This window comes from Psammomys obesus, unplaced genomic scaffold (assembly GCF_907164565.1).
Source record: "Psammomys obesus unplaced genomic scaffold, mPsaObe1.curated_primary_1811, whole genome shotgun sequence".
Classification (NCBI taxonomy): Eukaryota; Metazoa; Chordata; class Mammalia; order Rodentia; family Muridae; genus Psammomys; species Psammomys obesus.
In genome coordinates, this window is record NW_026596039.1 from 7423913 (window position 1) to 7451090 (window position 27178).

Here is a 27178-nt window from a genome sequence, read left to right on the forward strand (position 1 = left end):
TCCTGACCTCCAAGATGCTTGCCAGCTAAAAGGATGGCAAGAAAATAGCCAACCTTGAAAAAAGTGATCAACACTCTAAGAGAGATGGACGCATGTGTGAGCGGAGCCCAGACAATGCAGTAACTAATAGAAAGTCCAAACTGGATGAGGAAGGCCATCATAACAAAAGAGGCTGCCCAGGAGAAAGAGTCCATGCTGAGGGCCCAGCATGAGCAGGCACACAGGGCATGGCGTTCTCCGAGGCTGTAGGCATCACCATGCCACAAGGCAGAAACAGAAGATCCCGGAGGAGGGTGGAAGCAGTCAGAGGCAATGAGCTTTTGTTTCAATGCTGTAGCATTGCACTTGGCTGCCTGGCATCAAAGCCAACCACACACAGTGGCTCAGCCAAATCAGAGAATTGCTCTGTACATGTAACAGGATGAGTGCCCAGTCGCTTAGGAGTCCTGCCCTTTTGACCTTTTCTGCTCTGCCTTCCTTGTGATTGCAAGATACCTTCTTGCTCCTGAGCCTCTCTTGTATATCTTCCCAGGAGGAGCAAGGGAAGCAGGCCAGTACCTGATATGGTTGTATTGATGGCATCTGTGTCTTACTGTGTGATGGCGTCTGGGTTTTGATAGGACATCAGTGTGGTTAAGATGTTAGCATCTTAAACACAATGTCAGTGCAGCGGCTCCGAGCTTGTTCACGCTGTCATACAACTATCATATACCACCAGCTTCTAAAATGTTTTCACTGACCTACCATGTGAGTCAGTTTCCCATCACTGGGACAAAATACCTGAGCTGAACCACATGTGAGGAAAAGGTTTGCTTTGCTCATGGTTTCGAAGGTCTTGGTCCACTATTACACGGCACACACAGCTCCCCTTACCTTTGAGGTACCAGAGAGGCAGCATGTCATGGGGACAATGTATGTGTGATGTGCAAACCAGGAAAGAAAAGACACAGAAAGCGGGCAGTGTCCCAATACTCAGAGCACCTCCAATGACCCGATTTCCTCTCACTAGCTCCAGCATCTAATGATGACATTACTTCCCAGTAGTACCAACCAAGGCTGGCAACCAAGCCTTCAGCCTAGGGGTTTTCAGATACATATCAGATTCAGACTGATATCTGGTATCCATGTAGAAACGCAGTCCCCTCTTCTCTTTCCCCATAGTCTCTGTCAGTCATTCCGTTTTCTTTATGAGTAGTATTTATCCTTTTGTGTATAGCTTATAGCCCCTAGGATAATGTTCTCAAAGTTTGCCTGTGTTGTAGCGTGTGTCAGAATCTCCTTTTCTTTTCCTTTCCTAGATCATGTGTGTGTGCTATGCATGTGAGCGTGTACATCCTTTTGCATGCTTGTGGGCAAACATGTGAAGGGGGGCCCATGCAGGTGGGAATGCATGCATGTGGCTGTCCAAGATTGATGTTGGGAATCATCATCAATTGCTCTTCCACTTTATTCAATGAGAGGGGATCCATTGTCTCCACCCTCTGAGGCTAAAATTACAAGCAGGCCAGCACACCCACGTGGCATTTACATGGGTTCTAGGGATCCAAACTTCAGGTCTCACACTTGCGCACAAGTGCTTAACCACGGAACCATCTGGCCAGCTCCTTCCAATTTAAGGCTGAATAGTATTCTGTTGTGGTCATTGGCAGCAGACTGGTTATTCGCTCGTCCGTGGACACTTAGATTGCTTTCGCCTTTGGCCTTTGGTGTACACATACTTCTGTGTCACCCTCCCTGCCTTCAGAAGTGGAGCTTCTGCAGTGTGTGGTGATTCTACATTTTCAAGGAACCACAGTACCATTTTCCGCACCAGCTGTGTCATTTCACGCTCCCGCCCTCATCACGCAAAGGTTCTGATTTCTCCACATTCTCTCTAATACTTGGTATCTTCTGCCTTGGGGTTTGTCTGGGTTAAAAGCAGCTATCCTAACAAAGTACATGGCAAAAGCTCACTGCTTTGGGGTTTTTGTTTCTTTAATGTCAAACATCTCTTCTCATTTACTTTTTGGCCACCTGTATTTCTTCCTGGAGAAATGTCTATCCTAGTCCTTCAACCATTTCTAAACCAGCTTGCTGGGTTTTGCTGTTTGCTTTGTAAATATTCTTCATCCGGTCTGGATATTAGTTCTTGATTTGATATATGACTTGCACCCATTTCATGGAGACTTTTACACTTTGTTGCTTATTAAATTCTTTGGTGGCAGAAAATTTAAATTTTAATGGAGACCGTTTCACCTACTTTTTCATTCCTTGCCTGTGCTTTTGGTGTCATGGCCAAGAAACCACTGGCAAATTCAGTCTCACAAAGCTTCCCCCTGTTTTCTTCTAAGACATCTATCATTTTCATTTTTATGCTTACATCTTTGATCTGTCCTGAGGGCCTCTCCTTTTTATTCACAAAATAAGAGGTTTCTGGAAGCCCTTCCCCACCCTCCCTTCACAAGCTCATCTTCACAAGCACTAGAACAAGCAGTGATGGGCACTTACCAACCCAAGCAAATTCGGAAGGAAGGGAGAATAGATCCAAGGTGGACAACAAGCCGTATCTTCCATAAAGACTTGGTCCTCCAGGCCAACCTGAGGCAATGCTACGCATGCTATCACCCTTAATAAGTAAGCACTCAGGTTTGTGCACACCACACACCTTCTCCTTCTGATTCGTTAGTCAGAGGCAGGGTGATGGAGTGACTTCATGCAAGCAGGAAACGCCAGGAATTGAAACTAAAGGCTCAAGCCCTGAAACGCCATATCCAGCCTTTTTATGCCAGAGAGACACTTAGCCTAGCTGAACCTGTTGTCTCGGCTTCAAAATAGCACAGTCCCTTCCCTTATGTAGAAGTTTCACAGATGGCAGCCCTTCTGCATGCCCACCCCCTTCCGTCTTCAATGGGAGCCTGTGAAGAACACGGGGCGCGATGTGATTCTGCTCTATGCTCAAGCTGAGGAAATGCCCTCCCAGAGAAGCTAAAGCGTTTGCTCAAGGATGCTCAGCTAGTGAATGCCAGAGAGCTTTTTTACTTCCTTTTCTACCCCGCCTCAGGAGGGAGGCAAGTTGAGAACATTGAGGGCCCATAAAAGAAAGCGTTTCGTAGACAAGTGAGTCTTTGGTTTTTTTAACATTTGCGTAGATTGGGTGTGATCCTTATGACCCGTACAGGCAGACACAATGTGATATGGGTCAAAGAAGGAAGGTGAAGGCTGGGGCTTCACTCCGTCCAGTGACTAGGACAGGAACAGCTGCCTCCCTGGATGACATTTGCCGAGGAGGGAGCTGGCGCCTAGGGAAATTTTTTACCTCAAACCTCACTATGAGCTGAACAGAGAGCCGGGCTAGGATTAGGCACCTCTGAGCAGCCATAGTGCTCCTGTCTCTCTCCCTTCTCCCCCCCCCCACCTTCCCCCATCCTGGCCCACTCTCTACCACCCTCTCCCCTCCTTTCAAAAGCATAATGAGTTTGATAAGAAATTGTCTCACTAACAGGATTAGCCACGGAAATCTCCTGTTCCCTCCCTTACCCTCTGTAATACGTTCATCTCATGTCCTGTAATTTTCTGCTGGTATCAGAGGCTCCAGACCACCTCAGGGATATTAATTCCTCCTTGTTCTTTGATCATGTGACTGCTGATATGCTAGGATGCCCCCACAGAGTGGCTGTGGGCTTGTGGGTAAATTACACCAGGCCACAGGCCTCTTGAGCCAGCCACTCCTGGGGTTCCTTCCAGTGATTGCCTCCAGTGGAGGGGCCAAAGGTGCAGGGCCACAGCTGGGAAGTAGGCAGCAGAGGAGTGTCTTCAATCCGCCCTGTGATTGTTAGTCTTCATCGTCAGCTTGACTGGCTTTGGAATCACCTAGGGGGCACACATGCCTGTGGTGGTATTTCCAGAGAGGGTTAGCTGAGAAGGAAAGACTCATCCTGAATTATCAGGGCAATAACCCTTCCCACAGTCCAACCTGAAAACGGGGAGAAAGGAGAGCCAGATTAAATACCCACATTCCTCTTCCTCTGCCTCCATTCCATGTGAGGAGACAAGGAGTCACGGCCCCATACTCCTGCCAAGCCCCTGCCACCACTCTTTCCCCACCAGGATAGGCTTTATCCCCTTACACTAGGAACCCAAATAAACCCTCTTCCCTCAAGTTATGTCTGTCAGGCATTTCGTCTCCAGAACAAGGAAAGGAACAAATACGTTGTGTCAGTCACTGCCCTGCTGCTATGATAAAGGTGGTATGACCAAGGCGACTTATAAAAGAAAGCATTTAATTTCCACTCACAGTTGCAGGTACTTAGGGCTCATGATGGCAGAGTGAAGGCATGATGGCAGGAACAGCTAAAAGCGCACATCTGAAAAGTCAGAAAGCAGACACACACACACACACACACACACACACACACACACACGCACACGGAGGGAGGGAGGAAGGTAGAGGGGAGAGGAGGGGAAAGGAAGAGGGAGGAGAGAGAGAGAAAACTAGGAATGGCCAGAATCTTTTGAAACCTCAAAGCCCACCCACAGTGACAGTGACATACCTCCCCCCCACACAAGACCCCGCCTCCTGATTCTTCCCAAACAGCTCCACCAAGTGGGGACTAAGTATTCAAATATTTGAGCCTAGGGGGGCCATTATCACTCATGGCAACCACCGCATACACCTTTCTTCTATTTCTACCTCACCACCCGCATGTGTCCCTAGGGAAACTCTAAGCAGAATGCAGAACCAGGTTAGCTGGTAGCATTAGTGAGGTGACCTTTCCTTAGACCTGGGCTCACTTCCTATGCCTGGGACATATATGGTGATTTACCCACCATATCTGAGTCCTGCTTTTCTTATCTGATCATTGGAGGATTAGGCTGTCTGGCAAGGTGTGGCAAAGTACTCAGTACTTAATACACAGTAGCCACTCAGTCAGGGCTGTTTGCCTCCTCTGTTATCTCAGGACTGGAATTTCATGGGGGTGAGAACTTCAGATTTCCCAAGTGTGGTGTCTCTAAACTCCTTTCTTTTCCCCCTAACCATGTCCCTCCAAGTCTCTGTCCCTTTACACAGTTGTAGGGCTTGATACTGATGGCAACTTCAAGCCAAAACATTATTAGCAGAAAACTCAGGTGATAAGGTAGCAAACAAAAAAAGGTAACCAATGCCCTCAAGTCATGGAGAGGACAGAGACAAGAGGGGTGCTGAGAAAGTAGTCAGGTTCGAAGTAGGCCTGGGGCAGGGGAAAGAGGGCCTTGTCGTCCAGCCTTGGGTCCACAGAGCATGTTTAAAGAGGCACAGGGAGGCTGGGGCATGCAGAGGTTGGAGGAATGCAGAAAATGCCAGAGTTGGGACAGCTGAGGCCAGAGCTGACTCAGTGTTGAGTGGAGTACAGTTTCATCTTCAATGGCACAGAAAACGTCAGAGACTAAGAGGCGGGAAAGTGCACATGCCTGGTGAATGGGTCCAGAATTTCAACTGGTCTATCTTTAGGGATGCTGGCGCCAGTCTGAATGATGAGAGTGCCCCCTCAGGAGCTGGTGGAACAAGTTTCTCTACTTTACAAACACAGCAGGGGAGGCACGGTAACTCACGCCTGTAATCCCAGAACTCCAGAGGCTGAGGCAAGAGGTTTTATTTGAGTTTGAGGAGTTTGAGGGTAGCCTGGGCTAAAATGCAAGACTTATTCTCAAAAAAAAAAAAAGGGAAATAAAAATAAATAGCAAAAATTTGCAATTAACCCTCGCTGTGACCCCAGCTCCATGTGGAGCCTTTACTGACACTGTTCAGGCCAGGCTTGTGACACTCTGACATCGCCATCACTGCCAACTCTTAAAGTCAACAAATGGGCCCAGAGCATTTGGGCCAGGAACTATGGGCCAAGTGAGGCCTCTGCCTAAAGAGCTATCGAGTTCAGCAATTCAGGTCAAATCCCAACAGAGATCCCCCAAGTGATCTTGGGCTCGTTTCTGAATCTTCAAAATCCTGGGTTTCTATCCACAGAACAGGGTGATACCTCAGGCCTCTGAGGGCTGACGGGGACAATAGAGCAGGAAGACAACCTTAAACGAGTTTCACTTTTTTGTGTGTGTGGTTTTTTTTTTTTTTTTTTTTTTTTTTTTTTTACCTGTGGACAACCAGCATCTGCCTGTCTCAGAGGTCCTCCTGACATTCATCAGAAGGTCACCAGCAGCCTGAGGCAATGTCACAGTGCCAGGAGCATTCACCTCACCTCAGCTTGTCATGTGGGAACTGTCTCATCTCACATCATCACAAGAAGGATGAACACAGGAGAATATATTTTAGGAGAGAGAAAAAGTCAGGTGGCTCACATTATAAACTCTTATAATACTTTCATTCATTTTTATTGTCACTAATCTCTGGGTTCATTTATAAATTAAACCTATCAAAGTTGTGGGGAGGGGAGGTGTCTGTGTGTGAGCTAAGGAGAGTCAGTTACCATCCAGCTTCAGGCTTCCACTCAGGTGGTCTTAAAGCCTCTCCTCTCATAACACCATGCCAGCTGCATGGACCGCTGGATTCTGTAACACCATGCCGGGTGCATAGTGGTAACAGGCCAGTGAGAGAAATGTTCTCCCACTCTTGTCTTCTCTCCCACCCACCACCACCCAGGAAAACAAGCCATCCACTCAAACGCTGTAAAATTCCACACTTTGCCAACCTCATGAGGAAAGCCAAGTAAGGACTCAGCTACTTCAGCTGGAGGGGCAAGGAATATGGTCATGCACAGAGGTGAGGAGAGGCAGGTTGGGGAGTGCCCAGACAAGGTGCCCGAGGGTACACAGAGGCAGGGAGATGGCGGGGGTCCAGGACAACTGAGGCCTAGCACTTGTGTATCTGAATCCTTTTGATAAACCTGACTCACTTTGAGATCTAGAAAGACACATGCAGATGGACCCATGGCTATTTCTGCCTTTGCTCAAGAGATTCCTGGTGTACCCGGCTGGGTGGGTGCTGCACCATTCGGCTGATCAGCTCCCAATGCTGACGGGACCCCTCTGTAAATAAGGGTGCTGTGAGGGTTCTAAGCATAGGACTATGGGATGTGAGGTGATCTGAGACCAACACACGATGTGTTCACCACAGGAAGTGGGCGCTGAGTGGGATCGTTTTCCAGCAAGCTGTTGGTCATGACTTTGACAGCATCCCTGAGGGAACAATCAAAGTTTGGCCCCAGGGCAGGCTTTTTAAGGCAGGACCACTCTGACCTCTGATCGGTACTGATACTAGCACAGTTAGGGATACAGAAAAAATGAGTCCAAGGGGTCAGGTGCCTGCAAGAGAATGCACAGAGGAACAGAGGTCTATCTGACTTCAGCACCAAAGCCAAAGACTTAGCACAGAACAAAGAGGCCACGATTCCTGCCCTCATTCAAACATTCATTCATTTGATTCACAGTCTATCTGAGTACCACCACAAAAGCAGCATGACCGCAGCGGAGGCTGGAACAGGGACAGGAGATGGCCCTGCAGAGTCCACAGTCGTTCGTTGACACACACCAGGCTTTACTGGGTGCTCAGCTGGGGCTATGCTGGACAGTAGGGGACAGAGACATGTGAACCCCCACAGCTGTTCCCACCTTTTAGAGGCTCTACCCGCTGTCACAGTTCCCCTTTGCAGTGTGTAGACACCGGAGGCTGTGAAGCAGGCAGGCCCTGGGGTGGGCAATCGGGAAACAGCTACTGTAAGGACAGAAAGGCGGGAGGTCTCCCTGCCTCCATCATGCCCCTGGAACAGCACAGGGGCTGGTGCTAGATGGCTTTGAGGGGTCGTGGTGCTGTTTTCCTCTTAGCTGCACTCCCTCTGGAGTGTAGTCAAACCAGTGTTCTCATTCCCTGTCATTGTCACCAACACACCAGAGAAAGTTAATGAAGCAGAGGCAAAAATGAGCACCCGGGAGGCACAGTACTGCAGCAGCCACCGCCTCCTCCCAGCAGACTGCAAGGGGTGTGGGCGCTTATTCCCACTCCAGAGGGGCTGAGGGTCTAGTAGGGAGTGGGAGTCCTCATGAGACCTGCCTCCAGGCCACAGGGCTGAGAGGTGACAGAGCCCACTCTTCTGGATGCTTCTAGTACTTTCTTAACAATACGATCTGGTCAGAATTCTCATCCCTGACCAGGCATTGTGGCGTTCAGAAGAACGATGTGTGATGTCTTGAAGAAGCCTGCATTGTATCTGGAAGTCCGAAAATAACCCGGAGACTGTGGTCAGGAGCCACTGAGACCCCTGCAGATCCCAGGATCTAGCCCAACAGTACAAATCAGGAACTGTTTGGCAGGGGAGAGGGGTCCTCCTTAGTTAGACTCTCAGAGAAGGTTGTGCAGCCTCTGCTGTTGCACAGAAGCGGCAGTGCCCTCTGTGAGAAAGAACAACAGGGAGTCCCTCAGCTGACCTGGAAGAGCTTGGCAAAGCTGCTTTGGATAACACCAGACTTTGAGATTTGGGGCAAGTTGCCGTGGTTTGAATGATAAGTGTCCCCTCTCGTCACCAGCATTCGAACACTTGGACCTCAAATGGTGCTATTTGAGGAGGCTTAGGAGGCATGGCTTTGTCAGAGGAAGTATGTCACTGGTGGGCTTTGAGATTTCAAAGACTTGCACCATCCCGATTTCCTCTCCGGCTTCCTGCTTGTAGTTTAAGATGTGAGCTCCCTGCTTACTACTTCAGACATTCTGCCTGTCTGCTACCACACTTTCCCGTGGTGATGATAATGTACTCTTATCCCTCTGGAGCCATAAGCCCAAATAAACCCTTCCGTCTATGAGTTGACTTGGTCATGGTGTTTTAGCACAGCCATAGACAACTGACTAATACATTCTGTTTCCTCTAGGCTGCAGCAAGGATCAAATACAATAAGAAGTAGCATACTGGCTGTGGCTAGCACCCATTCCATTATACTGGGGCTGTGCCAAAGAACTGTGGTGGTGGTGCCACAGGTATGATGTCTGGACTCTGGTGGATCAGCGTATGTTCAGTGCAGAGATGTGGGAGGGTCTCCTGGGGGAAGAGGGTGTGGACCAGGTCTTAGGATATCAGAGTGAGCTATGGTGAGTAGTGGGGGGCGGGAGGGAGTATCCCTCATAGCACCAAGCCTGTGAGGGGGAAACTGGCACAGTGGAAGACCAGAGGTGGGCTGTCCCACTAAATTAACAAGCATAGGAAGTCATGGTAGTTCTCAGATATTAGAGGTCCATTTGAAGAGTATCTGGCCATAGCAAAGAGAATCGATTAGATGCTCCCATTAGCAAGACACGAAGTAGGCTTTTGGTACACGACAGCCAATAGTCTTTGCAGTGCTCTCTGGGGTTGCAGGCGACTCCTCTTTTTCTTACTTAGCCCCCCAGGGTTGGTCCTTCAGAGAACAGTCAAGGAACAGAGGAGAGAGCCAAGCCCTATAGGTAAGGGCCGGCAAACACCTCCTCCCTCAAGCCCAGGGACCCTGGGCTGTCCTCCCTTGCTGCCTTTGGCTATGGAAGTTCTGCAGGATTGAGGCAGCTTCGCCCATTGCAATAGCAGCAGATCCCATCTGACACATGGGGACACATGGAGCGAGGAGCTCTGGAGCTCTGGCAGGGAGCATAGAAGTAGGATGGAGATTGGGGGGTTGGAGGCTGTCGCCTCTGGCTGGGCTCTGCCATGTGCAGCGGATGAGGACAAGGAATAAAGAGGCTTATTTCAGCACCCTGTTATTATGGCATCTTGTTTTCATAGTTTGTTCAACAGACCTCTCTCCCTCACCCCCTCCCTCTGAGCTCTCTCTCTCTCTCTCTGTCTCTCTCTTTTTCATCTTCCTCTCTCAGCAAATCCATTTAAATGCAATTCTATTCTTAAAGCGCCCCTCTCATGCATGTCTAATGAATGTCAGGGAGCCGCTATTACAATAGGGCCGAGGAGGGTCCAATCGGCAGTGTGTATACAAGTCATTTGAAAGGAAGCCTGGGAGCGCTCCAGTTTTATTACAGCATAATTAGAAATAAAATCTTGTTGCAATAGGAGAGTGAGAGATGTGTGCTAATCCTGGCTCAGAGAAAGAGCTGTAGAGAAAAGGATTCTGGGAAAGAGAAAAAAACTGGCTGTCCTAGCAGCCTCTTCCAAGGTTCTATCTTAGACTGTCCCTCTTGAGACCTGATCTTCAGCCCCTGGGCTCCCAGCTACTTGGGGCTTTCTGTGGGGACAGTGCTGAGCCCTTCTGGAAGTCAGTTGCCCAAGTGACAGTCTGCCTGGGCCCCAGGGAAGTAGTCAGCCCATTCCCGCTCTGCTCCTGCCACCAGTAAGTCCCTCCATACCCTCTATAGTTAAAAGACCCCTTATAAGCTGTAAGGAGGTAACTGGGATAGCTGATAGAGCCTGGACTTGGTTAGAGCCAGATCTAAATCTGAATGCCCTACTTCCCGGAGTCAATCATTTGATTAAGGTACCCGAACACCTTTCAGCCACCACATTAGTCACATTCCATAGTTCCTTTAATTCTACCAGGGAATGGATTCAGAAAGTTCAATATCTCACACCTTCCAGCTAGAAAGTGGCACAGGATTTTGAGGCCCAGCCCTCTGACTCCTCTCACCATACTATTGATATCCTGGGTCCTTCAGTGACTTCCCCTGCTTTGGGACAGAAAAGCTTCATGATGAACAAGCAGAACCTGGCATGTCCCTCTGACAGGGAACAGGAAGTGTGTGAGTAACAGCAGCACCATCATAGGGCTGTTCTAGCTACGGGGAAAGTGGCTCTAACCCAGGGTGTGTGTAAAGATTGGCTCCTGCCTTCTGCAGCCCTCAGATCACTGACTGGGATGGAGGTCAAAGGCTTGCTTGAGCCCTCCATCCTTGCCCAGACAGTGGAGAGAAGACCATCAAATCCCTAAGAAAGTGAAGCTTAGAAGAGACACTCAAGAGCAACTATTTCTCTTCCCTCGTTCAGCATTCAGGGAAGTCGAGGCCCACGAGGTTAATGAAGCTTATGTGAACCCACACAGCCAACTAGAAGCCAGGTTTCTCGTCTCCGAGCCCAGTGTGTTCAAGTCTGCCATGCCTGTCTCCCCATGCCTTAGCCACAGAACTTTTTCCAGCAAAGCGTCCTCACTAACCTGAACTCCCTGGCTGGCCGAGGCGAGAGACGGCTGGCTCAAAGTGTGACATGTGGGATGCAAGGTCAGACAAACTCAGAGCTAGACTGGTCTCAGGGCTGGATTCAACAGGGAACGAGACAGCTTAGGGAGTAACTATGGGACCCTCTAGCCTTTCAGAAGCTGAGTCTGGATGTGACCCTGAAGAAACCATGTCGGCACTTCTCCATAGTCAGCTACTTACCCCCCTTAGCAGAGAAACAGTAGAAAAATGAAAGAGATCACTCCTCCCGCATGCCCACACCACCATGCCACCTGGGAATTTGGTATTGCCTTGGCATGCCTAGCCTGGTCTTCACTTAACATAAATATGAGGCCACGATGTCTACACAAGTCCTTGGGATCTCCTGCTGCAGAAAGCGAGGATCCAGGCCTGCACAGAGACTGCTGCTCTGCAAAGCCCTCTCTCGCCAGTGCCTACCAGCTCCAGCTTCAGTTTCTGGCTGGGTATGTTCCACCCACATTTGTATGGACCAGGACCTACCTCCGATCCACATAGTCTCTTCCTGCCTTAGGTGTGTCCACTGAGGCTACTTGATTCATCGGACAGAGCTAGGAGCCCTCTCCTGACACCTCCGCTTTGGTCCTGACCATACTCTGCCTTGCTTTCCTGGGTTAGAACGTGCAGTGGTGGACATGGTCTGAGCCTCTGAGAGTACAGATGTGGCCCTGCCCGGGTTAAAAGGCCATCTATCCCTACAGAGGGTCCCTGGCCCCCCTGTCTTTGAGTTATTCCCCCCCGCCTCTCTGCTTTTCTCTCGGGTCCTAGCCCCCAGTGTCCATGAGAGGACTCAGGATGCCTTCTCCCTTCGTCCTCACTCTCTAAACCCAACTGCACAGTCTGATTCAGGACCTGAGCCTCTTTCTCGCCTGCACCATGAAAGGGTCTCTCTGAAGTGACCACCCAGGTGAGGCCTCTGTAGGTCTCCCCAGGACACCAAGGCATGATATTATAGGCCAAAGGCCTGATGAATTAATCCTCAGGGTTTTAGTGTCCAGGAACCCAAGATCATGGATGGGTGTGTCTCGGGGTGTCTTCTTTGCTGTGCTTGACACAAATTAAGACCCTTCCCAAGCTCAGCCTGGATCCCTCTCCAAGCCAAGATGCACAGTATCCACGAGGGGTACCCAAGTGTCTGCCCAGCTACAACTCCTAAGCACAGGGCCTCCTCCAGGATCCCCACTATGTACCCTGTTGAGTCCATGGAGCTGAGAATTCCTGGGATGTTCTCCTGCTCCTAGGGTGTGAGTCTCTGCCTTGAGCATCGGATGCTGGCCTCTAAGGTACAACCATGCTGGAAAAGGAGGCTACTGTCGTTCATCAGCATTTCAACTCAGTTTCACCTTACAAAGCTGAAACCCTGTGCTCACTAACTACAACACAACCCTTTCTCCAAGCCCTGGCAATAACCATTCTGCTTTCTGTCTCTACTGGGTGACCACCCCAAAAACCATGAGCAGGAATCAGAATGTCCTTGCTTTTCAAGGCTGAAGAGTATTCCAGAGTCTGTCTAGCACATGGTTGGTTTATCTTCTCATCTATTGGTGAGTCCTCTTGGCTGTTGGGATCGATGCTGCCGCGAATACAGCATACAAACCCTTTAAGGCCTGCTTCCTGCCCCTTTTCAAGTGGAATGGCAGGATCATGAGGAAATTGTTTGTTTGTTTATTTATTTGTTTGTTTATTTTTTTACAAACTTCCATATTTCTTAGTCTTGAGTTTCGCCTGCTTGAAACAATCATTTTTAAAGCATGGTATGGTGGCTCACGTGTGTAATTCTCCCCATTTGGGAGGCTGAAGATCCCTATGAATATAGAGTCAGCCTGAGGTACATACTGGGCTTAAGATTGAGACCCTGTCTTAAATTAAAAAAAAAAAAAAAAAGTCCAGTTGGGTGTAGTAGAAGAGATGGCGAGTTGTGCCAGATTCAGGAACTCTCAGAAACCTGGAGGGGCTTCCTGGAGGTGATGAGCCTTTGTCACCTTCTCCTTGGTGATTAGAGATTGCTCACTCACTCGTCCTGGAAGATGAGCGTCTATGCTGTGCCAAGCACTGCCGTCACATTGGGTAAAGCAGGGTCCCACTAAGGGGTTACCGCTAATGCATCAGGTGATCTGACTTGGCTTGAGAGCATCACTCTGGGTGTGGTTTGGGGTGTGAGGCTAGGGAGGCAAAAGTAGAAACAGAGGCTGGGTCAGGAGCTGCAAGATTTACCCTACTTCTGCCAAGGCTGTGGCGGGGTCTGCACAGTTTATTCCCGCCCCCAAACCCTCAGTCCCCCTCTGCACTGCCACCACTCTGCCAGTCTCAGCCTCCTGTGTCCCTGGGTGCCACCCACAGGGCAGAGAACAAGAGGCCACTGCTTCAGAAGAAGCTGGCTTCTCCTGTCAAGCCCTCTGACTGTCATGAGGTCTCCATCAACCGAATCTCAGTAAAATTTGCAGCTGCAGGGCTCTCTGAGGCACAGCTCTCTGACCTTCTGGGAGAAGACAGGAAAGACACTGTCACCTTAACTTAGCACCTACGCAAGGGAAGTAGGGCTTTGTGTTCTCAGACTCCTGCTCCTTGGCTTAGCTCTGAAGAGGCATGAGGACCTGAGTCTGGACCCCAAGCACCAACATAAAGAGCCAGGCATGGCATGTGTACCTTAATCCCAGCACTCAGGAACAGAAACAGATCCCTGGAGCTCAATAACCTGACAGCTTAGTTGGGTTGGTAGCTCCCAGTTTGGTGAGATACTCAGACTTGGAGAGACAGACAGATGGACAGACATTCTCTGTGGCTCTCTGGCCTTTACATGTACTCATATGAACATGTACAAAATACACACACACACACACACACACACACACACACACACACACACACAAGCATTCACAAAACCTTGCAGAAAGATTCCAGGATCCCAGAGAGCAGCCAAAAGCCCACCTGTCTCCTTCATAAGCTGCATCCTTGAAGCCTGCTGTCCTGGCCCTATCTAACTCCCCACACCCCTGATACCATGACCTGTGTGGTCTGTCCATTCCTCATTCTCCTAAAGGAGAGCAGGATTGCCCATATACAGGGAACAGTGTCCTTCCAGCTGCTTCTGACCAAGGGCTCCCCCTGCCCCACAGACCAGCATCTCCCAAAAGCCTCTCTCCAAACCACCATACCCCTGAGACTCTGGAAAGCTGGAAAGATTCTGTGTGAGACAGTAGGCAGACATGGTGAAACCACTCCCCTGACCCTCTCCCTCATCAGATGAATAAGAAGCAGGCTCTCTGAGAGAGGACACCCTGTGCCACACCAGTGCCCCAGAGCTGTCACGTGCGCAGGCTGCATGACTTTGGATGGCAGAGACTTGCCGTTTCATGGATCTGCAGGCTGGGTGGCCAAGGCTGAGATATGGACAGAGTTGGTTCCCAAAAAGCCTCAGAATGGGGTCTTCCCAAGCTCTCAGCTTCCCAGGGTTACTAGTGATCCTTGTCAATTCTTGGCAGGGGATGCAGCAGTTAGTCCCTCCCTCCATCTCTCCAGGGCATTCCCTGCGCCTGCGCACCCAGGTCTGCATTGTCCTCTTGTTGCCTAGCGTATAACAGATGTTCAATAAATATTTAACTTTTGGGAAAGTAGAAGTTCTGTCAAGGCCACCAAAGAAAAGAATGACAAAATGGGTCAGGACATGTACAGTGACAATAAAAGGGAAAGGTCCCACTAACCACATCCACCATTTTCCTGTCCGTGAGCATGGTGACAGTAGCGTTATGCGACAAGGTAGAGCTCATAATTAAGCACAGGTCTCCAACCTGTTCTTTTAGCCTAAGAGTGCGTGACTCACTGGCATAAACTCACAGGGATGCTACTGGCATTTGGAGTGCTCACTCAGGTGTCCATCAACTAGGACCCCAACAGCTTAAATGCCATCAGCACCTCCCACCCCTCAATGCCCCAACCCCTCCCTATGGCTACCTGAGGCATTCCAAATGGCCATGGACAGCTGCACTCTTTTTCTGCAGAGGGACACTTCGAGCTATTAGGAGAAGGAGCCAAAAGCCAAAGATGTAGATTATCTCAAGCCACCACCCCCTAGGTCACAATGGCCACCAAATAGCATTGAAGGCCAGCATATTGTTGAACCCTGGCCTGGCTGAGGCCCACAGCTAGCTATGTCTTCTGGGCTCTCCTCCAAAGGCTTCTTTAGCCTCCTGTTCCCAGTAGGGATCCCCAACTCCCCCACCCCATTTTGATTTTCATCAAACATGCAAACCACTGTAGCTGAATGTTCCATCCCAACGGGGATTAACATAATACTCCTGATTTCTCTGTCCCCTCTCACACTGCGAATCTCTGGGTTGCAGCCTGCCTTTGTTTCAGAAGAAGCAAAACACTGTGTCTAGGAGAGGGAGAGGGGGAGAGAGAGAGAGAGAGAGAGAGAGAGAGAGAGAGAGAGACTCGCTACTGCAATTAAATATGCACGGGGGGAAGGGAGGGGAAAATGAGGACAATGAAGGATGGGAAACATCCGAGGCAGCAGCTGCTGGTTGCTATAGAAACCCAGATCCCCCACCAGCAGCAGCATCACCCCACCCACCCTCCACTCTGGGTGCAGAATCCCAGTAGCACAGGACTGTGTGGGGTGCTCTGGAGGCCAGGACCACAGGGTCCAGGCTGGCCAGGGCTGGGGTACCTGTGGGCTGCCAACACTGTTTGATGTCTTTCCTAGCTTCCCCCTACCTCTCATCTCCCTCTTCTGACCCACAGTGGTACCCTACAGCAGCTCCGTACTTCAGTCCCAACTACATAATGTCCAGGGGGCTTCCACACTTGACTTTAGTTTGTCACATCACAACACACAGGGTTGGGGGGAGGATGTCTGTTTTCCTCCCCAAATGCTGGCAGTCACTCAGCCCCCTCCCTTTCCCCATGATGCCTCAGGTTCTCCCTGAGCACCTAGAGGAAGAGGCTGTAGGTATCCACGGGATCAACCAGGAGAACTCCCCACCAGAGGTAGCTAGACCATGGGATGACCTAGGAGTTATCCCACAGAGCCACCTGTCAGAGGGCACACAGAGGAAAGTGACTGGCAGGGCTCCCAAGGGTAAATCAGGGTTTAGCTGACTGAGCTGCCTCCTGAGTCATATCGTCTCACCAAAAAAGTTCAACACTTCCTCACCTGACGACAGGCGTTGTTCTTTTCTACCTGGATCTGGGGAATGTGATTATTAGGACTTCACACTAGGCAGAGACCGGCTGGTGCTGGCCCAGGGCACTGTAGAGAAGCGGAGGAGAGAGGAGAGAGGGAAGGGGAGGTGGAGGAAGGAAGGGAGAAGTGATTAGGAGAATTGTAGCTAGACCAGAATTCATTCAGAAGAGCCCAGATTGATGAAGTTATTTAAAGCTGTATTGAAGAAATGACTGTGAGGGGCTGGTGAGATGGCTATGTGAGTAAGAGTGCTTGCTGCCAAGACTGCCAACATGAGCTCGGTTCACAGAACACACATGGTAGGAGGAGATAACCGACTCCCACAAACTGCCCTCTGATACACACACACGCACACGCACACGCGCACACACACACGAGAACCCTAAGTGTGTGCTTGGAGCATATGTGAAGCATCACGGAACATTCTTCATAGGGTTAGCCACAGCTAGAGCTTGCGCTGTTGGGGTGGGGGAGGGGCTGTGACTCTGCCCCAGGTAAAGGGAAGCAGACCTCTATGAGCTCCAGTTTGTAGAATTTGGGGTTCCACAAAAAAGCTCTTCTCCTAGAGCGTGCCATGCTGACAGGCCCAGCCTGTGGTTTCACGTCACTCCCCTACCTTGACCCCATTCCTCCTGGATCAGCACTAATACCTAAGGAACCCAGGAGTGGTCCCCAGCTGCTCACTTCCGTTCTTGGTTGAACAGAGCCCTAGGCTGCCACCAGACATGCCCCAGCTAGAGCTCACAGCTTCCCTTAGGTCGGCGCTCATCTGCTAAGAATCAAGCAAGGGTCACTGGAAACCCACACAGAGAAAAAGCCACTCTGCCGTAAACAGGTGCAACCCCAGCTTGACCTGTGGCTGATCATGACCATGGTTAACGACCACATGTGCCTCTCCACAGTCCTGGTGCAAACAGGGTTTAAGCTTTTGTCTGGCTTAGAGAGAAGGCTGGGAGTCAGAACCCCAAGTTCCCGTGCAGTGACTGACTGCCGTTCCACTGGACCAGTCACTTCAATAAACATCTGCTTCTTCCTCTGAAACAGAGACCAGCAATTCTAAGGGCCACTGGGTAGTGAGTGAGAAAGTGGTGGCGCATGCCTGCATTCCCAGTGCCTCAGGGCAGAGGCAGAAATGTCCTGAGTTCGAGATCAGCCTGGGCTACGTAGTGACTACTCTGAAAAAAAAATTATCGTCATTTCTACTTTCATTGTGTCGGTGTGTGGTTAAAAGCCTTGTCCCTGGGTAGCAGCCCACCTGCGAGGCCACACCACCTCATCCCTGGTTTTTCCCCCACTGCCTCAGCTCAAGATAGCTCCAGGCAGGCCACCTGCCAAGCCAGAGCTGCCCCCAGCAGAAGTAACCGGCTCTATCTGGTTGTGTCTCCAGAAAACAGGTTTTTCATCACATCACATGGTGGGCTGTACATCTCGGACGTGCAGAAGGAAGACGCTCTCTCTACCTACCGCTGCATTACTAAGCACAAATACAGCGGGGAGACTCGGCAGAGCAACGGGGCCCGGCTCTCTGTGACAGGTAGGCTGCTTGCTTGCCCTCCGTGGATCCAGGACGCCCTGTGTATCTGCTCTGAGAAACAGAGTAACTATGGCGGGCACAGACACCCCTGGGTGAGACTTCGGCCTGTGTCAAGCAGCCTTGGTGTAAGAGCTTTTCTAGAGGTCTCGTCTTTCCAGACCACACCTGGCTCTCCCGATGGACCGAAACGTTTTTGTGTATCTGAGGAGGTTCTGGTTCTCAGGCACACCTCCCTGTCCTCTCCATTCCCTCTGCCACTGCCACCGCTTCCTCTTCTTGCCATCTTTGTCAGGAAACTCATTGTTAAAATCTGTACTAAGCATAAGCCTAGATTTCAGGCAGGTTTTCCATTTCCTTGTGTCTCCAAGTGTTCCGAAGATTGGGAGAAGTGGGAGTAGAGCTTTGTTTGTTTGTTTGTTTATTGTTTTGGGGTTGTTTTTTTTTGTTTTTTTGTTGTTGTTGGTGATGGTGGTAGTGGTATGTGTGTGTGTGCATGTGTGTGTGTGTGTGAGTGAGTGTGTGTGAGAGCATGTGTATATGTGAGCGTGTGTGTGTGTGTGTGTGTGTGTGTGTGTGTGTGTGTGTAGCGTGTATATGCACTTTTTTGGAGGCCGCCTCACAGCATTGGAGAGCAGGTAGAATATGATAAATGTTTCTAGGAGATTCTTGCCCTGGGAAAAAGTGTGAGGAGTGGCACCGACCCCTATACCCCATGTGGCCTCTATATGCCACCTGCTAGCTATGCATAATATTCTGTATTTCCAAGTGGCCTTCCCGAGGCCAGAAGGCCCAGCCAGAGTTCTCCATGGCTGCAGTACCCTTCTGCTGAAGTCAACAGAGGGCCAGCCATGCACCCACACGCCACTTCCGGGCAAGAGGGGCAAAGGCTTATGGCTCCCTTCATAAGGCTTTCTCCACAGGCAGGTTCCAAACTTCTGTCATGCATCCACAGACAGATGTTTTTACAGCACCTGCATAATGCACGCTGGGGTTTTCCCCCACACTGTCACCACAGGCTCTGATTTGTCCTTTGGTGGGGGGAATTTTCTTTTAGAGAGGGCCTGACCTGCAACATGCAGTGGTCCTCTTGTCTCAGCATCCCAGTTCTGAGACTGCAAACACGCATCACCAAACCCCATTTCTGACACTCTGCCATGTGGGTTTTGTTGTTTGTGGGGTTTGATTCGGTTCTGTCTTTTTGTTTTCTGAGACTGGGTCTCATGATGTTCAGACTGGCTGGAGGATGCCCTGGAGCTTCTGATCTGCTGCCTCCACCTCCAGAGCACCATGATGTTAAGCATGCCAGCACTCCAGATTTATGCTGTGTTGCGTGTCAAACCAGAACTTCACGTGTGCTAGGCAGGCACACCACTAACCCTACGTCCTCAGTGCCCGATATTTTCTATTGTATCCCATGTTATTTTGATTTTTTTCTCTGTGCTGGTTGCAAACCACAGAATGGATACCATGGCCTCCTGAGGGTTCTTGACCTGCAGTTTGAGATCTTTGCCTTGAGGAGATTGGGTGGAATGGCTTTTAGAGGGAGGATGAACTGATAGAGACTCACTTTTGGGAGGGGTTAAAGCCACAAGGTCATTCCCCACTCCCAGCTCTGGGAAAGGACTCAGCCCCTCTGTCTGCTTCTGCCATCTGTGGCTTGGGGACATCAGTCCTCATCAACAGATAACGACCCAGGACCCATCTCGTCCTGAAAGAAAGATTAAGAAAACAGGAATCAGGGGGCGATAACCTAGCTCCCTAGTCTGACCCTCATGTCTCTGATGTCTGGTCCTGTGTGTAGCACACAATAGGTACCACGTAAACATTTACGGTATTAATGAGCACCAACGAAAGCCATGCTTCTGTGGTGAGACAATGACACTGGGCCATAGCACAGACTGCGTGGTAGGGCTTTTGAATCTGTAGCCAATTCGGAGTGTGTTTCATCGGAGTGGTTTGCTTCCAAATAACAGAGCCTTGTTTGCATGGTGTTTTGCATCTCATTTGCATGCTTCTCATACACTACAGGGGTGGGGGCACAGAAACCTCCTCTAACATGCCCGCTCTGCTCTCCTCCATCGAATCCTTCTTTCTCTGTTGTGATAGCTGGACCTCCAGCTTTGGGGATGGGGATTGAGAATTAGGTGGGGGTCCCTCAAAAGAACACATTTCCGGAAGCTGAAGGCTATGCCAGCTTTTCTTTCTCATCCTACACTACCATGATGGGTAAAATCCATGGTGAGAGTCAGTGAGAGAGAATTCATAGCTCCAAGGACTCAGAGATAAAATCCTACCTAAAGGGACAGAGGTCAGATACAAAGGCATCTGGACAACCCTGGGAGAGAGGGCTGGGCCCAGAGAGAGTGGTTCAGGATAAGACGGAAGGCCTAGACCCAGACCAGAGAGACACATGAAGACAAAGGGAAGTGGGGGAAAGGAAGGAGGCTGCTGGAGGGAAGGGAGCAGGGAGGAGAGGAGGGAAAGCCGTGCAGTGACGCAGAGCCCTGATGTGATACGATGTGACAAGGCAGCTTGTCTGCAAGCTGCTTGTCTCTGCGGAAATGCAAGCGATAAGAGAGGGACGCAGAGGATGGCATCAGGGGAGCTCCGATCTCCGGGCTCACCCTCTCACTGCCCCCATGCACCCCCTAAGCCCAGCCTGTCCCCAGGAAGCACGGGCTCTATGTCTCTGAGGCCTGAGAGCTCCTGAAAGATTCCCACACCTGAAGGCAAGAGGACTGGGGAGGGGCTGGAGATGGCGCCCGGAGGCCAGAGACTCTGTCAGCTATGCTACCAAGCATCCAATGAAGGCTCCAAGAGAACCGGGAACAGCAAATACAGCTAGCTGGGCAGTCACAAGGAGGACAGGCCACAGCATGCAGCGTTCAGTGGTGCGTGGTGCCTGATTCCTGGGAAGCCTCCAGAAGTCAGCTTTGACAGGGAGGTCTGTGTCGTTGGCCTGTTGTTCCTGTACTGTCACCCTATTCCTGTCACCCTATTCCTAAGGCAGAGGACAGGAGTAAGCAACTTTTTTTTCCTGTTTTATGTGTCAAACAGGGCAGTTGCAGGAGGAGACTAAGTCTCCCCCAAATCCTCCCGGAAAACACCCACCCTATAGAATTTGGTGCTTGCTAGAGACTTTCCCCCAATCACTCTTGAGAGCACCAACAGGCTGGAGAGATAGCTTTGTGGTTAAGAGCACTGGATACTCTTCCAGAGGTCCTGGGTTCAATTCTCAGCACCCACATGGCAACTCACAACTGTCTGTCACTCCAGTTCCAGAGGATCCAACACCCTCACACAGACATACATGTAGGCCAGACACCAAATGTACATAAAAATTAAATAAATAAATCAATAAATCAATAAATCAATAAATAAATAAATAAATAAATAAATAAATAAATAAATAAATAAATAAATAAATAAATAGGATTTAAAAAAAAAAAAAAAAAAGAGCATCAACAGCCCCGGAAACTTAGCATGGGCCTCACCTTGAGACAGAGATCAAGGGACCAGATAGGGTATGAAACCAGCTTCCATCTCCCAGCACATGCAGGACAGTCGTGTGCCCTGTTCCAGCCTTGGCCCAGACATCCCAGCAGCCTGACCTGGAGCCCACAGCCTCAGGCGTGGCTTCTTTTCCCAGCCCAGTGCCCATTCTGGCAGCACCCAGTGCCCCTGGGATGTCACGTGTATAAGCCATAGCCCTTTATTTCTCTGCTCCCTGGTAATGAAAGAGGTTTCCTTTCCCTACCACCCCCTGGAATTTAATTTCACGCCTGCGTTTCGGTGATTAATTCTTCCCCCCTCCCCAACACACACACACACATGCACACACACACACACACACACACACACACACACACACACCCTGCCCCTCCTCCACCATCCTGGAAGCCACTCCGCTTATAAATCCTGCCCTGTGCCATGGAATTTGTGTATTTTGCATCAATTAAGTGTCACATTGAGTGATTCTTCCCTGGCACTGGCTCTGTTGATCCCAACCAATCAACCATTCCCGCTGGAGTGGGGGAGGAGAGAGGACAGCAGATCTGGCAGGGAGCGGGGATGAGCATCGAATGGCAGCCACTGGTACATCTGCACCTCCATGTCTAGGAGGCACAGCAGCACGCACCCTGCCACGCGGTGCCTAGTAAAGCAGCGTAAGATATAGAGCCGCCATAACCACCTCCACTGTGCAGGCGAGACATTCAGCGCGGAGGTCAAGAGACTCACCCAAAGTTGCAGGGTCCCGAGTCCCAGCCACAAGTATGTACATTGAAGAGCCCCTGGAAAGTCCCTCTCCTGGGGAGACTCCTAGCCTGACCCCTCCTCAGGGGACAAGAGCAAAGAGCAGACAGCCCCCATTAGTGTAAGGGGGAAAGCAGCTTCCCTGTCCACACCTATCTGGGGCCCCATCTTGCCCCATCAAGGAAAAGGGCAACCAGCTTTCAGAGCTCTGGTCTGTGTGGTCCTGGGGTGATCCCCACACTTCTCTGGTCTCGGTAACCCCGTCTCTGCGTGTTCTCTGCAGTCACGGGCAGCCCTAGTCTATAAAGTTCTCAGTGTGGAGTTTATCCAGAAAAATCAGCTCGCTGGCACACCCTCATTTCAGAGTGCCTGCTTATCTCTCCCTCTTCCCCGAGAAATGGGAGGTTCAAGAGCCGGGAACCCAGCCCCACTCAACACTGGGCACAAGAGCGGCATCATAGGTCAACACTGCCTCAAGAAGCCTGGCTGTCTTCTGGGAAGATGGATGCCTGGCCTGCGGCAGCTGCTACTAAAACAGACAAGTAGCCACAATGGTGGCCTCAAGGGGCAAGACAGTGGGCTGAGGCCAGGGGCTAAGGGAGGCCTCCTTTCCCTCTATGCCCTTCAGCTTTCTGAAGCTTTGCACCTGCATATATTACCTGTTCAAAAAAACAGTAATTTTACGTGTTTTCTTTTTTTTAAAAAAGGAAAGGCAAGGTTTGAAAAGAAAAGAAGGAAACTCCATGGGAGTCCAGAGAGAGTGGCAGTAGTGAGGGGGGAGGTGGGCATAACAGAACATTGAGGCTGGCTTGTGAACAATGACTAAGAGTGGGTGGTACAGAGCAGACTGGCCGGGTGTCTGGGGGACCCAGCTTGCCTTGTTGGAGAGTGGGGAGGTGAGGATGGAACACAGACAGCTGAGATGGGTCACAGACAGTTTTGGGAGAGTTGGCATTAAAAGGTGAGGCTGATGGCGGATCTGGCAGCACGCGCCTGTGAATCCCTGTACTCAGGAGGCTAGGGAAAGCGTTTGAGATAAACCTGGACTACTAAGCAGAAGGAAAAGGACAACAGCAGGAGAAGGTTGTGTAGGGGGGAAACCTGGGGCTACAGCCCACTTGGTGAAGTGCCCACTTATCATACAGGATGCCCTGGGCTTGAACTCAAGCACAGAATAAAGTGGCCATGGAGGCACATGCCTGCAATCCCAGGACCCACGGGGTAAGGGTAAGATGATCAGAAATTCAAGGTCATGGCACAGTGAGATGGCCCAGAGGGTAAAGGCGTCACCAAGCTTGACAACCTAAGGAAGGCCCCTAGGACCCACACAATGGAAGGAGAGAACCAACTCCTATAAATTGTTCTATGACTTCAACACATGAGCCATGGCACAGGCATACCCTGTGCTCAAAAACACCTATAAGTAACCCAGACTTCTCACCCAATGGGACCTGGGTCTTCTACCACCTAGGGTCACTGGCTTCTCTTTGCTTTATGTCCACACTGTCCTGGACTCTGAGATAAGCACCAGTAACTCTGAGCTACCCAGAATATGAACAGAAGGCTGGGCAAGGAACTAAAGAGCTGGCTTAGCCATTAAAGGTTAAAGGCTCGTAACCAAAACTTCAAGGCAGGGCAGGGTGCCCCAACTGTTCACCCCTTTGAGGGATGTCTCTAGTTTGCTTTGAGGCCCAGAGACCCAATAACTGCAAAACATGGACACCACTGTCATATCCTGAGACCAGGGTGAAGAGGGCATATGTGTCCTCCTTTGTCATCCTTTCTGTCCCTTTGAGCTAAGCCATGTCCTCAGCCATCCTCACAGCCAGGTTCACAGGTTCACAGGTCTAAACCTGTGCATGGAGGACACAGGCAGTCCTCTGGACATGCTGCTACCCTGGAATCTGCTCACTGCGTGCATGGGGAAGGGGCTTCTGTCTGGAGGCCCGATTCCCCTCACTCTTACTTCCTCTGCCCAAGGTGGCCTCGGCTACTGACCCTCTCTTCTTACAGACCCTGCAGAGTCCATCCCAACCATCCTGGATGGCTTCCACTCCCAGGAAGTGTGGACCGGCCACGCAGTAGAGCTGCCCTGTGCTGCCTCTGGCTACCCGATCCCTGCCATCCGCTGGCTCAAAGATGGCCGGCCCCTCCCTGCTGACAGCCGCTGGGCTAAGCGCATTACAGGGCTGACCATCAGTGACCTGCGCACTGAGGACAGTGGCACCTACATCTGTGAGGTCACTAACACTTTCGGGTCAGCAGAGGCCAACGGCATCCTCACAGTCATCGGTGAGTCAAAAGCCTCTCTCTGCAGCCCTAGGAGCCTTTGGGATCACTTATCCTGTGTGATGGGGCACCAAAACCGTGAAGTCCCTGCTCCTGCCTTCGGCTGTCCCAAGAGGAGCTCCTAGTGGCTGAGAGGGCAGATTGTGGCTTGGAAAGTCCACTGGTTTGAAACCAGCCCTGCCTTTCAGTCCTGCAGGCATCAGTAGTACCCGCAGCCTCCAGTCAGTTGGTCTTCTTCTCTCTAGAAGTCAAGCAGGCTACAAGGGTCATGTGGGAGCTTATGAAAGGGAGAGGCCCTGGGCTTGTGAGGGGGAAGGCTGTGCCAGGCTAAGGGAGCCAATACTGATGTTAATCCACAAGGCAGGTCTGTGTCTCCATCTAAGGTGACAGTCCAAGTACTTAAGTATAGTTGACGAGGGCCCTGACCAATCAGACCAGACAGTGAGTGGAGGCAGCCAAGCCAGGTGCACCGGGAACTACTGTGAATATGGAATCTGCTCCTTCCCTTCTTCACAGCACAAAGCCAGGGGTCCAGGGAGCTACGGAAAGCAGGAAATCCCTGCAGACCTCTCCTGTTACAAGCCCTGGAGGGCAGGCATAGGCAGTGAGGGGAGAGGTAAAGCCAAGGAAGTGCCCTGGGTGGTTGACTCCTCACGTAGTGCATATATAAGACACAGAGGCGCCTTTGAGCTCTAATACCCAGAGTTTTCTGACAAGCAGGCAGCGAAGGGGCCAGGATCTGGGACTCCTGTAGACCTCTCTAGGTGGCAGCCTGAGTCCCTGAACATCAAACTCCACAACATGGCACTTCTGTGAGGCCATTCCAGTTTGAGGGCACAAGCCATCTAGGGTGACTCCACTCCATTCTCAGCAGAGTCCACTGTGCTGTGAAGCTTGGCGGAGGTAACACTCAGCCTCTTGCCAGCTTCTCGTGAGACCCTTTTGATGGGCCATAGACAGCAGAGCTTCTGCTGGCCTTCCAACTTTGCGCCTGACTTCCTCTCCAGATCTGGGCTCAGCATCCTCCCCACAGCCCAGAAAGCCTGAACAGTTGGTGTGCATTTGACCGGAACGTAGAGTGGAGGTTGTGTGTCCTCCCTTACCCACATGCAAGCACGGAGACGCTAGAACAGAAAGAGGACAGATGCCTAGAAAAGTGATAAAAGCCTGCCCTGGGAAACTAGGGAGTCGTTGCCCTTGAATACCTTGCTGAGTTTGGGGATCCATGGAAGTTGTGGGCGGGGGGGGGGGGGAACTGTGGCAAAGAGGATGATTGATGGAACCCCAGATACATATAAAGGACATCAGGCTGACAGAAAGCAGAGGCTAGGGACCCGCATGGGTATGAGAGGCAGTTGACAGGGAAAAGTGTGCCTTCTGGTTTCTGAGTGCCGTGCAAATAAATGCCCCATGCTTCTGGGAAGCTGAGGGAGCCTTGGGGCCCACCTTAGGGAAGTGGAGGCCATCAGAGCAAGAGAGTCCACAGAAAATCCTGGCCTGTACCTGCAGGTGCCTCATAAGTAAACTGAGGCCCAGAACAGGAGATTTTCTAGTCCCAAGTCTCACATGGGTGTGTTTGCAGACCTGGACTCTGTGGTCTCTCCACCTAGATGCACGCCATCGCAGTAAGGTCTTTCTACTCTCTTTCTTTCTACCCACCTCCTGGCCCCACTCAGACCCTCTTCATGTGACACTGACACCAAAGAAGCTGAAGACGGGCATCGGGAGCACAGTCATCCTGTCCTGCGCCCTCACGGGCTCCCCCGAGTTCACCATCCGCTGGTACCGCAACACTGAACTGGTGCTTCCGGGCGAGGCCATCTCCATCCGAGGGCTCAGCAACGAAACTCTGCTCATCTCCTCAGCACAGAAGAGCCACTCGGGAGCCTACCAGTGCTTTGCCACCCGCAAGGCCCAGACAGCCCAGGACTTTGCCATCATAGTGCTGGAAGGTGAGTGGGCGCATGTGGCAGGGCAGAGTAGGGCTGCAGTTCCCGAGAGACGCTGTGCATGCTGGGAGGCATTTGACCAGTGCTCGGTGCACACAAGGCAGGCACCATGCCCTTGTGTCAGTTTTGCAAGGGCCCTATGTGGGGGTCCTTTCTAATGACACCCTGCTTCGAAGTTGAGGAATCAAGGCTTTGGGCACATGTCTAGTGAACAAGGATCTTTTAATAATACTGTTATAAATTACCTTTGCCCTCAACAGTTACTAGAACTTTCTTGGTTGAGGGGTCTCTTTATGGTCTTAAAGGTTCTGAACTTTGGAACCCTTTCCAAACCGAAGCCTCTTCTCAACAGACTGTTTCTAACCAGGGGTCTCTGTTTCCACTCTATTCTCTTTCCTCTTAAAGCTGCCACTACCCAGGGTCCCTCACACAGCCCTTTCTGTGAGTGCTTGTTCATGCTGTGCACAGTGCAAAGGAGAAAGAGAAAGAGAGTGAGAGAGAGAGAGAGAGAGAACCAAGTCAAGATCACACTCCACTTGCCCCATGAAGCCCAGTACCAAACTGAGACCACAGAGGGCAAAGGGGTCCTCTAGGTTGTCAAAAACCCTACCTTCCAACAAGCTCGGGTTCAGTGTGTCCCAGCTGAGATTTTTTTTACTACAAAACTACACAGCAATTAGGAGGAAACACCGCTGTTTTAACAAAGATGCCAACCCCAGGCCTGCCATGAGGGGTCTCCCCTGATCTCATTGCAGGGTCTCTGGGGCCACTGAACCTGAGTTCTTGTGCCTCCCTGTACCCACAGGGCTTTGCACAGCAAGCCCCAAAGCTTCCTCAACCAGTCC

The 27178-nt window shown here is 50.8% G+C and overlaps 1 protein-coding gene across 3 annotated transcripts in view; it reads left to right on the top strand.

The window, feature by feature from the left end:
• Nucleotides 1–27178, top strand: part of Dscaml1 (DS cell adhesion molecule like 1) — a 309086-nt gene that overhangs the window by 205745 nt on the left and 76163 nt on the right. For all 3 annotated transcript variants that reach the window (XM_055621955.1, XM_055621957.1, XM_055621956.1), the window contains 3 exons: nucleotides 17695–17841; nucleotides 24109–24387; nucleotides 26061–26336. In XM_055621955.1, coding sequence (XP_055477930.1) covers nucleotides 17695–17841; nucleotides 24109–24387; nucleotides 26061–26336 — 702 coding nt within the window. The remainder of the gene's footprint in view (nucleotides 1–17694; nucleotides 17842–24108; nucleotides 24388–26060; nucleotides 26337–27178) is intronic.